The 13,874-nt window shown below is 33.3% G+C and overlaps 3 protein-coding genes and 1 long non-coding RNA gene across 4 annotated transcripts; all 4 read right to left on the reverse strand.

Moving 5' to 3' along the window:
* Nucleotides 1-1,545: 1,545 nt before the first annotated feature.
* LOC123263589 (sepiapterin reductase-like) lies at nucleotides 1,546-2,870 on the reverse strand. The gene is made up of 3 exons (XM_044726483.1): nucleotides 2,579-2,870; nucleotides 2,197-2,501; nucleotides 1,546-2,129 (listed from the first exon to the last, which is right to left on the reverse strand). Exons 1-3 carry the CDS (start codon nucleotides 2,814-2,816, stop codon nucleotides 1,887-1,889), a joined length of 786 nt encoding a protein of 261 aa, XP_044582418.1. The 5' UTR covers nucleotides 2,817-2,870; the 3' UTR covers nucleotides 1,546-1,886.
* A 1,456-nt stretch (nucleotides 2,871-4,326) lies between these two features.
* On the reverse strand, nucleotides 4,327-5,321 carry LOC123263632. The gene is made up of 3 exons (XR_006509185.1): nucleotides 5,040-5,321; nucleotides 4,656-4,962; nucleotides 4,327-4,567 (listed from the first exon to the last, which is right to left on the reverse strand). It is a non-coding gene; the product is annotated as an uncharacterized LOC123263632 (long non-coding RNA).
* Nucleotides 5,322-6,837: 1,516 nt separating this feature from the next.
* Nucleotides 6,838-9,433, reverse strand: LOC123263583 (ribonuclease Oy-like). The gene is made up of 3 exons (XM_044726476.1): nucleotides 8,152-9,433; nucleotides 7,024-7,206; nucleotides 6,838-6,941 (listed from the first exon to the last, which is right to left on the reverse strand). Exons 1-2 carry the CDS (start codon nucleotides 8,725-8,727, stop codon nucleotides 7,027-7,029), a joined length of 756 nt encoding a protein of 251 aa, XP_044582411.1. The 5' UTR covers nucleotides 8,728-9,433; the 3' UTR covers nucleotides 6,838-6,941; nucleotides 7,024-7,026.
* Nucleotides 9,434-10,349: 916 nt separating this feature from the next.
* Nucleotides 10,350-12,674, reverse strand: LOC123263536 (serine/arginine repetitive matrix protein 1-like). The gene is made up of 3 exons (XM_044726390.1): nucleotides 12,418-12,674; nucleotides 10,964-12,290; nucleotides 10,350-10,886 (listed from the first exon to the last, which is right to left on the reverse strand). The coding sequence occupies exons 1-3, from the start codon at nucleotides 12,522-12,524 to the stop codon at nucleotides 10,755-10,757; spliced, it is 1,566 nt and encodes a 521-aa protein (XP_044582325.1). The 5' UTR covers nucleotides 12,525-12,674; the 3' UTR covers nucleotides 10,350-10,754.
* Between the last annotated feature and the right edge of the window lie 1,200 nt (nucleotides 12,675-13,874).

Genomic DNA, 13,874 nt, shown 5'->3' on the forward strand with positions numbered 1-13,874 from the left:
ACTTATACCGTTTTCTGACGCAAAAGTTCTATCAAAATAACTACAGAATTTAAACTATTTTTTAACATTAATTATACTAAATAAAATATTATTTTAACTAAAAAAAAAAAATTATTTTAATAACTATTAAACTTGTCAACCTTCAAATTCTCGCATAATGCTATATTTTTCTTAATTACAGTAAACATTGTAATATATATATTGTTATAATTTAAATAATTATGTTTAAAATCTCATATTTAACCGAATTAAATATATTTTTATATATTAAATATTTATAAAATTCATCAGATTTTCTTCGATATTAAACAGTCCTTGAGTAATATTATATCATTTATTTGGAATATTTAAAATTGTTTATTCAATAGAATTAATGAATCAAGCCTTCTGTATGATAAATAACAATATTTAGAGCTTATACATTCAATTTTAAGAAAATTCGTTGATTAGTCTTAGAGGTATATTTCTTTATAAATCTGTTGCAGAGGTACTCATGTTGGAATTTACATAAAATTTTGCTATATGTTTTATTTTGTTGAGTTATACCGAAAAATAGTGTCAGCTCAAAAGTTAATTTATATACATGTGATAGAACGGAGCTTGTAAGCACAATTACGGCTGCAATTTTTGACGGAGCTCGATGAAACTCAATAACTTTATTCTACGAACAAAAATCTCAGTAAATTTTGAAAAAGGGGCAAATCGGTCCATTAGTTCCAAAGTTGTGGATGGTTATTTTTTCTACAATAATTTTTCCAATCAGGTAAAGCACCCAGTAGTTGAACAGGTTTCAAAGTAAAACTTATTTGACCCTACTTTTAATACATACAGATGTAATTATTAGTTCAAATTAGTGATATTCATAAAAATATAAAAAATTTTGAATTGATTAGCAAAATAACAAAGATAATTGAATATTTATATTTTGACAACGTTTTTAAAATAGACTATCAAAGGAGTAGTAGTTGAACAATCAATTCTGATAAGCCGCAGTAGTTGAACACTCCGGGAGCAGTAGTTGAACTAATTAAATATATGGCAATAGGCACACCAAAAATTTTCAACGTTTTATTGAAATATCTAAAGAATTATAACATATTATTGATTAATATTCAAAATAATACTATCAATATTTAATATGTTCATTTAAAAATGATAAATATTTGTATTTAATTTTTTAATTACATTTTTTATGAATGACAAAGCAAATTTTCAATTATAAATCAGAAAAACTCAATTCAAAACGTTCAATAATTTTTAACTACACTAATTTTTAGCTATAAAACTTATTTAATTTGCAGTAATTAATACAAATGACAATGCTGATCACTAGTCTATAAACCTATTAGAGATTTGAGTGCTGTTAAAATTATACGGCCCCAGCTTGTTCAGGTTCTGGGTACCGCTTTTAAAATTTCGAGGTATAGTTACACGCTAAAATTTAATATAAAAATTATAGTTTATGTCTTTGCAAAAAATATGTGTTATTTAGAAAAGACTATTTCATTGGGTGGTCAATTTTTTTTACTTCAAATGATCTACCGTTTTTTTTTTTTACTGATAGTTCAGTTTACGGTTTAGTACCTTTTTCATGAAAAAAATATCATCTATCGGCTATTCTCGACATGTTAACTTTTAAGTTAACAAAAATATAATTGTTTTGATTTATAATTGAAGAAACTTACAGAAATCAATTACTGTATCATTTAATAATTATAATATGCGCATATTACTCATAATAAATTTATAGATTTTGTATTATAACAATTCGAAAATTCTATTCAAGTACTGGTCCCATTTTTGTAAGTGTTCAAGTACTGGGTACTTTACCTTAGTGTCGATTGAGATACTTTATTATTTTAAGAGTTTATTTTTAAATTTGTCATTTATATAGGGTCATAGTAATCTACAAAGTCACCCGACTTATATTTTTGTCCCCATATAATAGCAATAAGACGATGACCTACTTGGATAGGCGTTAAAACTTTACCTTCTTGATATGCTTTCACAAGCCATCCAGGAAGTTTTGTTATTCCTGTTATGTTTTTTGATGCTCTAAATAAATCAGTATTAACAATGAAAGGGGAATAATTTAAAACGTTGACGTTTGGAAACTCTTTAGCAAAAACCTGAAAACCAAATTGCGTGTAAATAACAAATAAGCTAATAGAAATATTAAAAAACTTAGCTTTATACCCTAAAATACATTTCGCGTGCAGCTTTTGCCGAACAGTAATAACCAAGAGATTGAAAAGGTGTTTTAGCGGTGAATGAACTCATATTAATGACTAACTTTTTAGCTTTGACTTTGTCATTAAATATTTTCATGGTAACTGAGTTCAAAACAGCTGGTGAAAACACATTCAAATCATACATCTTTTCCCAAACACGAAAATTATTCATTTCAGAAGTCAATTGTGATAGATCACCAGTTGTTCCAACATTATGGATAATAATAGCATGATCATATTCATTCGGATTGATGTGTTCTCTAATCATATCTAAAAATAATTAGCAAGTAATTAATAAAATTGGACATAAATACAATTAATGTAATGTTAACATGTAGTAATATTACCTTCCAACTGATCAGCTTGCGCTAAAGATAAGTCCATACTGACGTAATCAACATTGACATGATTACTCATAAGGCTAGCTGTTTCTCGCAATCCAGTTTCATTTCGAGCTATCAATAAAAAGTGTGAATGGCTGGATGCTACTTGAGAAAATGTAATGGCCAAGCCTCGTCCTATCCCTTTACTTGCACCAGTTATTAAAATAAATAACTTGCCAACCAAAAATAACTCTGGACCCATATTAACTAAATTGATAAACTTCGTAAGTCGTTGATAATAATTTAATACTTCCGTTGAGGCATGGTATAAAAAAAGTGCAGTTTTTTCCGCTTTATATATGTTTTGGTAATACCAGTAAAGATATTGTTCAATTTTATTTATTTATTTTGCTCATCGAGCACAACTTACAGTAATTTTCACAGCTGTTAGATTCATGTTCTCTGTATAATTCAGATAAGTCAGTCTTATAAGTTATTATCACAGATTTTTGTTTCAAATATTGTGATTTAGATAAAAGTCATATCAATTTACAAAAAATTCAAATATTTATTTTAAATGAAGGGAAACGCTGGAAAATATATAATTATGATAATCGCTGAAAACAATTTAATATTTCCATTGAGGTATGATAAAAAGTATCGACTTTTTCTCGCTTTAAATATGTTTTTGCGATGCAGGTAAAAATAAATTTTTGATTTAAATATTTTTACTTCAGGAAAGTCATATCAATGTCAAATCAACTTGCAAAGCATTCAAATATAAATTTTATCTATAATTTATATTTTTTTTTGTTTTATTTTTGAGATATCTAAAAATCTACTGTGCCGCAATAATTCTAATTCTCATGGAATCTTATAGCAGATGAACCTTTTTTGAACGCCGTAAAATGCGTTTTAATCGGCTAAACTGTTCAAAAGTTATAAATAATTATTTAAAAAAGGGGCAAATTTGTCCATTAGTTCCAAAGTTGTGGACAGTTATTTTTTTTAACTTTTCGCTAAGAAAATTGAAAATTTTCAAAAGTTGGGAAGTTATTGGTTTTACCCCGTTTTTCGAAAATCCAGTTTTCAACGAATGTTGAAAGAGCTTGATCAAACCAAGATTTTGACTATAATTTGGACCGATTCGAACCAGTAGATTTTTAGAAATCTGAAAAAAAACTAAAAAAAAAAATTTTTTCGAATGTGGTTTTTTTGGAACTTTTAAACGTCTTTACCGATCTTTTCCAAAAACTAATCAGCTCTTAACATCAAAAAACCACGTCGATTGCCGCCAGCTTGGTTGAAATCGGTTAATTCGTTCGTGAGTTATCGTTAACGAAAAAAAATCGAAAAAATCGTTTTTTAAGAACTACTTCGAAATTCCTTGTTAGATCAATTAAAACTTAAAGGTTCTTCATGAGGCTGAAAAACTGCGTTGAATGCCACCAACCACTTAAAAATCGGTTCATTCATTCAAAAGTTATTGCGGTTCAAAAATTCGAAAAATAGTGTTTTATTCAACTTCTAGCAGATTTTTGAGCTCGAAGAGCTCAAAATAATACGAAAATTATATTTTTAAGCTCGAAGAGCTCAAAAACGTAATAAATTCAGTTTTGTACGCTTAAGTATGAAATGAGCGGGAAGTAGCAGGGATTGCCTTTAGGGTCAACCGTTTTCCTAATTTTTATAATAATTTTTCCAACAGTGTTGATTGAGATACTTAATTACTTTAGGAGTTTATTTTTAAACCTGTTAAAACTACTGTCATTTATAAACGGTCATAGTAATCTACATAGTCACCCGACTTATACTTTTGTGCCCATATAATAGCAATAAGACGATGACTTACTTGGATAGGCGTTAATAGTTTGCCTTCTTGACGTGCTTTCTTAAGAATCGAGGAAGTTCTGTTGTTCTTGTTATGTTTTCCCCTGCTCTGAATAAATCAGTATCAGCCATGTAAGGGGAATAATTTAAAACGTTGACGTTTGGAAACTCTTTAGCAAAAACCTGAAACCAAATTGCGTGTAAAATTGCCTCATATTTCTATGAAATAACAAATAAGCTAATAGAAATATTCACAAAATTTGCTTAATACCCTAAAATACATTTCGCGTGCAGCTTTTGCCGAACAGTAATAACCAAGAGATTGAAAAGGTGTTTTAGCGGTGAATGAACTCATATTAATGACTAACTTTTTAGCTTTGACTTTGTCATTAAATATTTTCATGAAAACTGAGTTCAAAACAGCTGGAGAAAACTCATTCAAATCATACATTTTTTCCTAAACACGAAAATTATTCATTTCAGAAGTCAAAATTGTGATAGATCACCAGTTGTTCCAACATTATGGATAATAATAGCATGATCATATTCATTCGGATTGATGCGTTTTCTAATCATATCTGAAAAATATCAGCAAGTAATTAATAAAATTGGACATAAATACAATTAATGTAATGTTAATATGTAGTAATATTACCTTCAAACTGATCAGCTTGCGCTAAAGATAAGTCCATACTGACGTAATCAACATTTACATGATTACTCATAAGGCTAGCTGTTTCTCGCAATCCAGTTTCATTGCGAGCTATCAATAAAAAGTGTGAATTGCTGGATGCTACTTGAGAAAATGTAATCGCAAAGCCCCGTCCTATCCCTTTACTCGCTCCAGTTATTAAAATAAATAATCTGCCAACCAAAAATAACTCTGGACCCATATTAACTGAATTGATAAACTCCGTAAGTCGTTGATAATAATTTAATACTTCCGTTGAGGTATGGTATGAAAAAAGTGCAGTTTTTGCGCTTTATATATGTTTTGGTGATACCAGTAAAGATAATGTTCAATTTTATTTATTTATTTCGCTCATTAAGCACAACTCACAGTATAATTTTTACAGCTGTTAGATTTATGTTCTTTCTGTAATTTTGATGTCAGTCTTATAAGTTATTATACCATTATTTGGTTCAAATATTGTGATTTAGATAAAATTCTTATAAATGTCAAATCAATTTACGAAAAATTCAAATATTTATTTTAAATGAAGAGAAACGCTGAGTAAATTATAATTCAGTTAAAAAAAAAAAAAATTGTTAGATGGCACCACAGAGATACATAATAAAACATTTCTTACTTTTCACATGATGGCGCTGTCATTTTCTACTCCATCGGTCTCACTAGTAACAGTAAGCGCGTAAATACAAAAATGACAAGAATCAAATTTTGGATTCTAATTATGGATTTTATTTTTGTAAATTTTTTGGAAGGGGAACCTGGGGCACGAAGGCCCCCTGGGGCACGACGGCCCCCCTCAAAAATTAGGTAAAAAATTTTTTTTCTTCAATTTTCCTCAAGTTATGACCTCTATAATGTTTTTATGATATTTTAGGCCAATATGTGATATGTGGGGCATAATGGACCACTCGAAAAAAAAAAAAAAAATGACAAATTTAAAGAATTCATTATTTTAGGCCTTTTCAGGTCAATAAATCAGAATGAATTTAATTGAACTGAAAAATTTAATGAAAAGTTGAATTATATAGCTTATAAAAAATTGAAAGCACAGTTTTTTAAAATTAAAACAGTAATAATTATATTGTAAATTATTGATCACAGTATACTCTGCACCAGACAGAAATCTAATCTCAAAGTTTTATTTGAATTCCTCCAAAGATGTCTTACTCTACGCAATTCATATTTCTAATTTTGACTTGATAAGAATATAAAAACAAAGGTCTGGTTCAAGATATTACGTATTTAAAAAACTCAATCTGAAAACTCAACCTGTGATTTCAATCAATGTAAACTATTGTTACCGATTCATTGCTAAATAACATCTCTGTATTTTTTCTTGTACGTAGGTTTAAAACCTCTGAGTGCAATAAAAGAAATTAATTATATTTTTAATTATTATCTATTTAAAACTAATTAACAGTTCAGCAATAAAATTCATAATAATTTTTTAAGACGTTAACAAAAATTACACTTTGATTAAACCATGAAATATAAATGTTCGATGATTAGGAAATCACATTGAGATACTTTAATGAATATACGATTATTCGCAATGATCACAAACATATTCGTCAGAATAATCTCCGCCAATTCCTGCGCAAGAATCATAAGACCATTTATTACAATTTTTACATTGAATCCATGATTCTGAGGACTCTGAGGAAAGTCAATTGCAATACAGACAATGGCAATAATCATTTTTATATTTAAAATGTTTTTTTTTTCAAATTTTTTGGTTTTGATTTGATTTTTTTTTTTTTGTTTAATTTATTTTTGTTTAATCATGATCATAATTTTTTGCCGATAATTCGTAAGTCCATCTTGTACTTTCGTGTCTTTTTGATGCGAAAGATGATTCATGTCAATCTACGGAAGACGATGTCAGAAAATTTCGTTTAGAACTAATAAATCAAAAATTTGTAGAAAGCTTATATTTCATATTTCTTACCAATTAAGATTCATTGGGGTCTTTCCATACGATTTTGTGTTCGGGAACAATATCTGGGACGAGGATTATCGATTTATCCTTGATGTCGTTGTTGTAATATTTATGGTGCGACGGACAATCCATGGGTCGGAAATCCATGGTGTAACATATTATAATTTCAGCTAGATATGTTTCCGTTGAATTCTGTAACAATGATAAATAAAAGTTCGTAAAACCCAAAAGAAAAATTTAATCCGAATAAAAACCGAGAAATTAATCTCAAAGATAACAAAAAAGTTTAAAAAATCCAAAAGTGCACGCCTCATAACGCTCATTTATTTTTTAAGAAAAAATTAATTGTGTAATTGATTTAAAAAAAAAAATTATAATTAAGTAATTTCTTATAGAGTATTTTTTATTTTTTTTTTAAATATCGGCGCCCTTGTTTCTTGTCATATGCGCACGCAGTCTAAAAAAATCTAGCTTGATCAAGTGGCGCCATAGTTTTTACGTGACAAATAAGAAGAGTTCGTTTGTCTTTGTACGGTTGTATCGTAGTGAATTTTAATAAAAATTCAATTAAAAAAAAAAAAATACGTAAACTAGGCCACTGATATTAAATACGGACCCAGTTCATCGAATTCTTAAACGATTAAAAAAGGTCCGGTCTTGAAATATCAATTTGTTCGGGAGTAATCGTTGGTACCTCCAAAATGGAGTGACATCAGGACGCCCACGTAAAATTTTTTTCAAAACGTTTTTTTTTTCAAAATAGCTACATGAAATGATTTTAGAAAGTAAAAGATGGTTTAATTTAAGTGTTTTCTCGGTGTACATCTACTTATATTATTGTATAAGTGTAATATAGTTGTGATAGAGGCATTTAAAGATCACAAAATTGCTTGACCTTGACGAGTCGAGTATAAAGCACAACCTCACGCGGTTCGCGCTATTAGGCGTGCAATATTTGGATTCAAATTTTTCGCGGCAATTCTGAGTCTGAAGCCCAAATAATTTTTGCAGACTATCTTTTTGTCATAAATCCAAATTTTTGGGACGCAAAAATGATCAAAATATGGAAAAATTTCGAACCAAAAAGCCAAATCTAGAAGTTTTAAACTTAAAAATGAGCATAAGTAACATATTTACCGGATAATCAATATGCAGAAGGTTAACCCGAGTGCCCAGTGCATTAGAGATAGCATTCCGCATTTCCCTAATTGACAACGTGGTACTAGCAGTGATGCCAGCCCTCCTGAGTTTCTCCTGAACATTGGCCTGATCAAAAAGCCTTAAGCCTAATTTAAAGTACGCAAGAATGTCTCTGTTAATAAAGTGCGACCTCGCTGCACAGCGGCCATGTTTTTCCCACTCGTGCCGCCAGAATTGTTCAACAACTCTGTACCTAGTGTACGTTGTAAACCATTTCCTCTTCATCGAAGTATATATCGATTTCAACTGCGCAGAATTCCAGGGTATATTCAGATTACAACTTTCCGGAACACGATTGAAGTTATTCAAGGAGGGCCAGAGTCCATGCAAGGTCCATTCTGATCGGATTTTTTCTGTAAGATGCTCCGAAGCGCCTAATCTTACCACCCGGGCGACGGGCCCCCAGGAAACTGATAGTACGTAGAAATCAAAGCAACTCTGAGGTGGAACATTAGGATCACTGCACTTAACCGCTGCTCTGTTGGGATACTTCGTCCCTTCAATAGTGGTCATCTGAGCAGCCTGGTCCAGCTGTGCTTTGTTCTTGACGATCTTTCCAGTCTTGATCTGGTTCTTGGCTGCTTTGGCTTGCTGACGAGCTAAGCGTTTCTGCTCAGCAGGATCTAAGCTAGCTTGAGTTAAAGAAGCTGGAACTGGTGGTTGGAAAGTTGAAGAATTGCTTGGTACTGGTGCAGAATTGCTGAATGTTGATGGTTGTGGGTTGCTTGATGTTGAAGATTGCGGATGGTTGGAAGTTGGTTGCGGATGGGTAGATGTTGGAGGCACTTGATGACTCAGCTGCTGAAGGCTTGGCAGAGATTTTAAATGCTTAGAAGCCTTTAATGAAGATGGTCCGGGTGCAGACCCAGAAGAGATAGAAGGATTTGAACGAATTGGAGGCCTTAAGGTTCCAGTTTCTGGTTTGTTTTTCTTCAAGGTCCCAATTCCTGACTTTTTATTCTTAGAGGTTCCAGATGCTGACGTTGGTCTTATATTACCAAGTCGCTCAAATCGATCGCCTGTTGGAGGAGGTAAGGGCGAACGATGCCGTGGCAAGTATGACGGAGTTGGCAATGGCAAAGGTTGAAAAGGAGCGGGTCCAGTTGGAGTTCTGCTGGAAAATTGAGAATTCAGAGGGTTGTAAGGTACCACTGCGTTACTTGTAGGTCGACGGTTCGCTGGATCATTTCTAGGACTTGGACTTCTGGATCTCCTGGTAAAATTTTATCATCAGTTTCTAAAGCTTTTGATGCTCAAAGAAGAATATTTACTTACGAATTAACTTTACCTAATTTAAAAAACTGGCGGTCGGCAAGAGCTTCATGGAGCAATGAAGCCACCAGCAACCCAACGATCAGATGCCACTTCATGGTATTCAACACCTGCGATTGTAGTATCACTAAACCTTACCGTGAAATGCTCACTTGTAAGCTAGGCTGAAGTTTATTGCTCGATTCCGTCGAAATTAAAAACATTCATTAGCTTCGATGATGTCAATAGAATTTACGATCTTAATTAGTTGTAATTAAGTGTCTTAAAAGCAGGCTAGAGTGCCATTAAGGTAAAAAACAAAGAGGGTTTCCCCGAATTTATAAAAAAATAAAATAATAACAGCGTAGAGTTAATTAGTTTCTTTGTTCTTTTCATAGTCGTTCAAGATTGATGGCTTGAAGCCTTTTTGAGGCAACCTTGAATTACATACTATGCTCATCTAACCCAAGCTTCCAAAAGGATTCGTTTTTAGTAAATCCAGCGCTATCTGCAAGCCATTTGTTTTCTAGGGTGTTCTTTAAGAGTTCAACTTCGTTCCATGAATTCCAATCATATGGTATTAGTAAATCGCAAGTTCTTGGATACATTCGATTGATTTCCAACAAGAGTGACAGTCGATGCATACTTCACTGCTTTATTAATCAAAAAACCGTGTTTAGATCGCTTAAGTTTCAAAGCGAACCTCCGAAAATGCAAGAATTTATAAGTTACTATCAATTCCTTTCATATGAAATCATTAAGATTGGTTTATCATGGTCACCAAATTTTGAAGAGATCATATTGTTGGTGATTTGTTGAAGCCTTCAGGCTAGAATTGATAATCAAAGCACCTTCACACCTTCGATTTAAAATAAAGTCGATAGTTAATTTATGCACAACTTTTATTATACTGACAAATTATTTCTATAAAATGTACATATATGACATCAAACATGAACAGGCGTGATCAGGCCTGACGTATTACCACTTCAGATATGATTATGCATGACCAGACATGATCATGTATGATTAGACAGGATCAAACATGACCAGACATGATCATGCATGACCAAAAATGATCGTACATGACCAAACACGATCAAACAAAATCATGTCTAATTTCATGCCTGATCATACATGAAAAGACATGTCCAGGTTTAACGTATGACTGCTTCAGACATGATCATGCATGAAAGAGCATGATCATGTCCAATTTCAGGCCTGATCACACATGAATATGAAGCATTTTTCCCGAGTATATGTTCAAATTTTCCTTAGTTCAAGAAAACTTATAAAGAATAAATCATTTTCGTGTCCTCGTTCGCAGTATTTAGCGTCTTAGTATCTGGTGGACAATTAATAAGATGGAAGTTGAAGTCGTAGCAGAGCCTGATTTCACTCAGCCAAAGATCGTTTGTTCTCTGCAAGTAACATACATTTCAATACACCAAGTAAAATTTTGATAAATTATCACAATCAAGATCATAGAAATACTTACTGGATGGTCAATAGGCTCGAGGGTAACCCTGTGCCCTAAAATCCTTGAGATCTCATCATGCATTTCTCTATTAGTCATCTCTTTCTTAGCCCTGAAGTTAGCGGCAGTAAGCTTAGCTTGAACATTAGCTTGATTAAAAAGTTCCAAACCCTTTTTAAAGTATTGTTTAACACTTTTAATCTGAGGCGACCTTGCAGCACAAGTGCCATGTTTATCCCACTCATGCTGCCAAAAGGCTTGGTTGGTCTTAGGGCTTCCGTTAACTGAGAACCATCTGTCCTCCAGAGCGTCCTGTATAGTTAAGATTTCTTTCGGATCATACGGGATTTTCAAATTGCAGCTCTTTGGAAGCTTATTGTAGGTTTTCAATGAAGGCCACAGTCCATGAATGCCCCACTCTGGTTTATTAATCGGAGGGACAGGGCCAAGTCGCTTGATTTTCATCGCAGGTCCCCAAGAGATTGACAAAACGAAAAAGTCGAAGCACGCGTTAGGTGGAGCATTTTTATCCTTGCAAGTTCCAATATTGGCATTGGTCTGCTGAAGCGCAGATTGGGCGTTAGCTTGGCTTTTGTTGATTCTGTTTTGCTTCGCTTGCGCCTTTGCCGCTTTTGCGGCTGCTCGGGATCCTGGTGCTGGAGCAGCTCCTGCTTGGACGAGAGCAGCTGGAGCTGGTGGTTGAGACCCTGAAGGTCCAGGTACAGGATTGCCAACTTGAGCTGGTGGTTGGGACCCTGAAGGTCCAGGTACAGGATTGCCAACTTGAGCTGGCGGATTGGTTGCTGAAGCTGGTGGTAGATTCGCTGGCGGATCATGAACTGGAGGCAGTGAAGGGTACCGAAACGAAGATAGAGGTGGCGGATTCCGTGACGGATTACGAACTGGAGGTGGTAGATTGCCACTTCGAGTTGGAGATCGTGAATTCCTTGCACTAGTCGCTAGCTGTTGAAGCGTTGGTCGTGGAGGATTATCCACTGAGCGACTCCGAACAATCTGGCTAGGTCTAGAAGTTCTATCAGTAGGTTGGTTAACAGATTTCGTTTGGTCAATTGGGCGTTGATTTTGAATCCTGGTCTTTGATCCTTCAGGTTTGATTGGCTTTGCAGAGTTGCCTGATTGTGCTACTGATGATGATGGTCGGCGAGAAACTGGTGATAATCGGAGTCGTTCAAAGCGAGAAGATTTTGATGATGCTGGAACTGTCGCAGGAAGAGATGGTGCTTCTGGAGATACTGATCTAAAGCGAGATCTCTGAAAGCTGAAGGCCTTTACTTCAGAAGTTGTTAGTCGGCGATTAAGCGGATGATTTCTAGAAGTCCTAGGAACTCTGTTGATTAAAAAAACGATTCTTGATACACAAATAACGGAATTAACTGAAGACAATGATAAGGTTAACATCTGGATGGAAAACAGGACAATAAAACTTGATTTAAAGGTTTTAATAAATAACTTACGATTGACTTCGGCCAAAATTAAAAAATCCTCGTCTTTTTCCAGCGAAAGTTACATCGAGAAACAGAATTAGAACAATAAAAACTCCAACAATTAAATGGCACTTCATTTTGAAACTTTACGCAGGCGTAAAGTTTTTTTACTGATTAATGAAGAAGAAAGTATTCTTCACTTAGATTCAAGAATAAAATACTATGTTTGCAAGAAAAATTAAATTTTCTGAAAATTTGTGATGTTCAAAAGTGAATTATTTTATCTATAATTGGTCTTTAATGATTAGACATCTTAATCTAATCAATATTCAAGATAATAAAGATTCATGACCTTTACTAGTCAACATTGATAAAGTACCCCTTCTACTCTAGTTCCAACTCGGTGTTGTGAATTTCCGAGTTATATTCATTAAAAAAATTAGAATCTCTTACTATAGATGGAATTAAAAATAAACTCAATAGATGTCGCTGCAAAGATCATTTGATAGAATCGTGTTGTGGCTTACTTGTAGGAAAACTTACAATTAAAAACAGACATAACCGCCCATATAGCAATCTTTTTCAAGGCTTGAGCAAGTCTGGTCTCAATTTCGATAGTTATTAGTGTCTTTTTCTACCTATGGGTCTTGCTCCAGATACTCGTAACAAATTCAATTGACAAATTTTGAACAAGCCTTATACAAGAACTTTGGGCCAGATTATAGCTCAGGAATTGCGTAAGAAAATTGAGAAAATTTGAAGATGCTTGTAGATAAACTAACTATATCAATTCGTGAGAAAGACTGACACCAGAAGCATGTTGAATATACTTGTGCAAGACTTGCTCAAGATCTGCTCAAGATTAAATGTTTTCGAATGACCGTTTGCATCATTCTACCCCTCCTATATTTACTATAGGATCAGTGGATCTTACTCAGCTTAACCTTTTAGAGTATAGACCTACTGTTTTATCGATCAAGACAGAATTATTTTAAAATGAGCACCACTGAATCAATACATCTTCAAGTAGTGAAGGGGAAAGAGTGCTATAAAATATATAATGCATGATTCATCTTGAGCAAATCTTGAGCAAGTCACGCTTCAACATTTGCTGTTAGTTTTTGGTTGACAAATGCTTTAGAAATGAACAAATTACTGAGAATTACGGATCGTGAGCAAATGTTGAGCAAGTCATGGGTAAGTGTCTGTTGTGAGTTTCTGATTCAAAAAATCCGTCAGAAAGTTTTTCAATGCACCTTGCATTAGACTTGTCTCATATTCTTGCACAAGATGTCTTGAGCTAGTTATATATAAATCTTGAAGCAGTTCTTTCTACATGAACTTAAGCAAAACACATATGTAGAAAAAGACACTAGCAACTAGGGGTTTTGCTCAAGACACTGGCACCTAAATCTTGCTCAAGCACATGTTACCTGGGCCATCCATGATCAGGTTTGAAGTGTTAACCGCTGCAAATTTTATCATGC

The sequence above is a fragment of the Cotesia glomerata genome, linkage group LG4 (genome assembly GCF_020080835.1).
Source record: "Cotesia glomerata isolate CgM1 linkage group LG4, MPM_Cglom_v2.3, whole genome shotgun sequence".
Taxonomy (NCBI): Eukaryota; Metazoa; Arthropoda; class Insecta; order Hymenoptera; family Braconidae; genus Cotesia; species Cotesia glomerata.

Coding starts and splice junctions, on each gene's coding strand:
- LOC123263589 (XM_044726483.1), bottom strand. CDS start 2,816: ATGGGTCCAGAGTTATTTTTGGTTGGCAAGTTATTTATTTTAATAACT. Junction 2,502..2,578: donor GCAAGCTGATCAGTTGGAAG/GTAATATTACTA, acceptor AATTATTTTTAG/ATATGATTAGAGAACACATC. Junction 2,130..2,196: donor CACGCGAAATGTATTTTAGG/GTATAAAGCTAA, acceptor TTTGGTTTTCAG/GTTTTTGCTAAAGAGTTTCC.
- LOC123263583 (XM_044726476.1), bottom strand. CDS start 8,727: ATGACCACTATTGAAGGGACGAAGTATCCCAACAGAGCAGCGGTTAAG. Junction 7,207..8,151: donor TTCTGCATATTGATTATCCG/GTAAATATGTTA, acceptor TCATTGTTACAG/AATTCAACGGAAACATATCT.
- LOC123263536 (XM_044726390.1), bottom strand. CDS start 12,524: ATGAAGTGCCATTTAATTGTTGGAGTTTTTATTGTTCTAATTCTGTTT. Junction 12,291..12,417: donor AATTTTGGCCGAAGTCAATC/GTAAGTTATTTA, acceptor TTTAATCAACAG/AGTTCCTAGGACTTCTAGAA. Junction 10,887..10,963: donor TCGAGCCTATTGACCATCCA/GTAAGTATTTCT, acceptor TGTTACTTGCAG/AGAACAAACGATCTTTGGCT.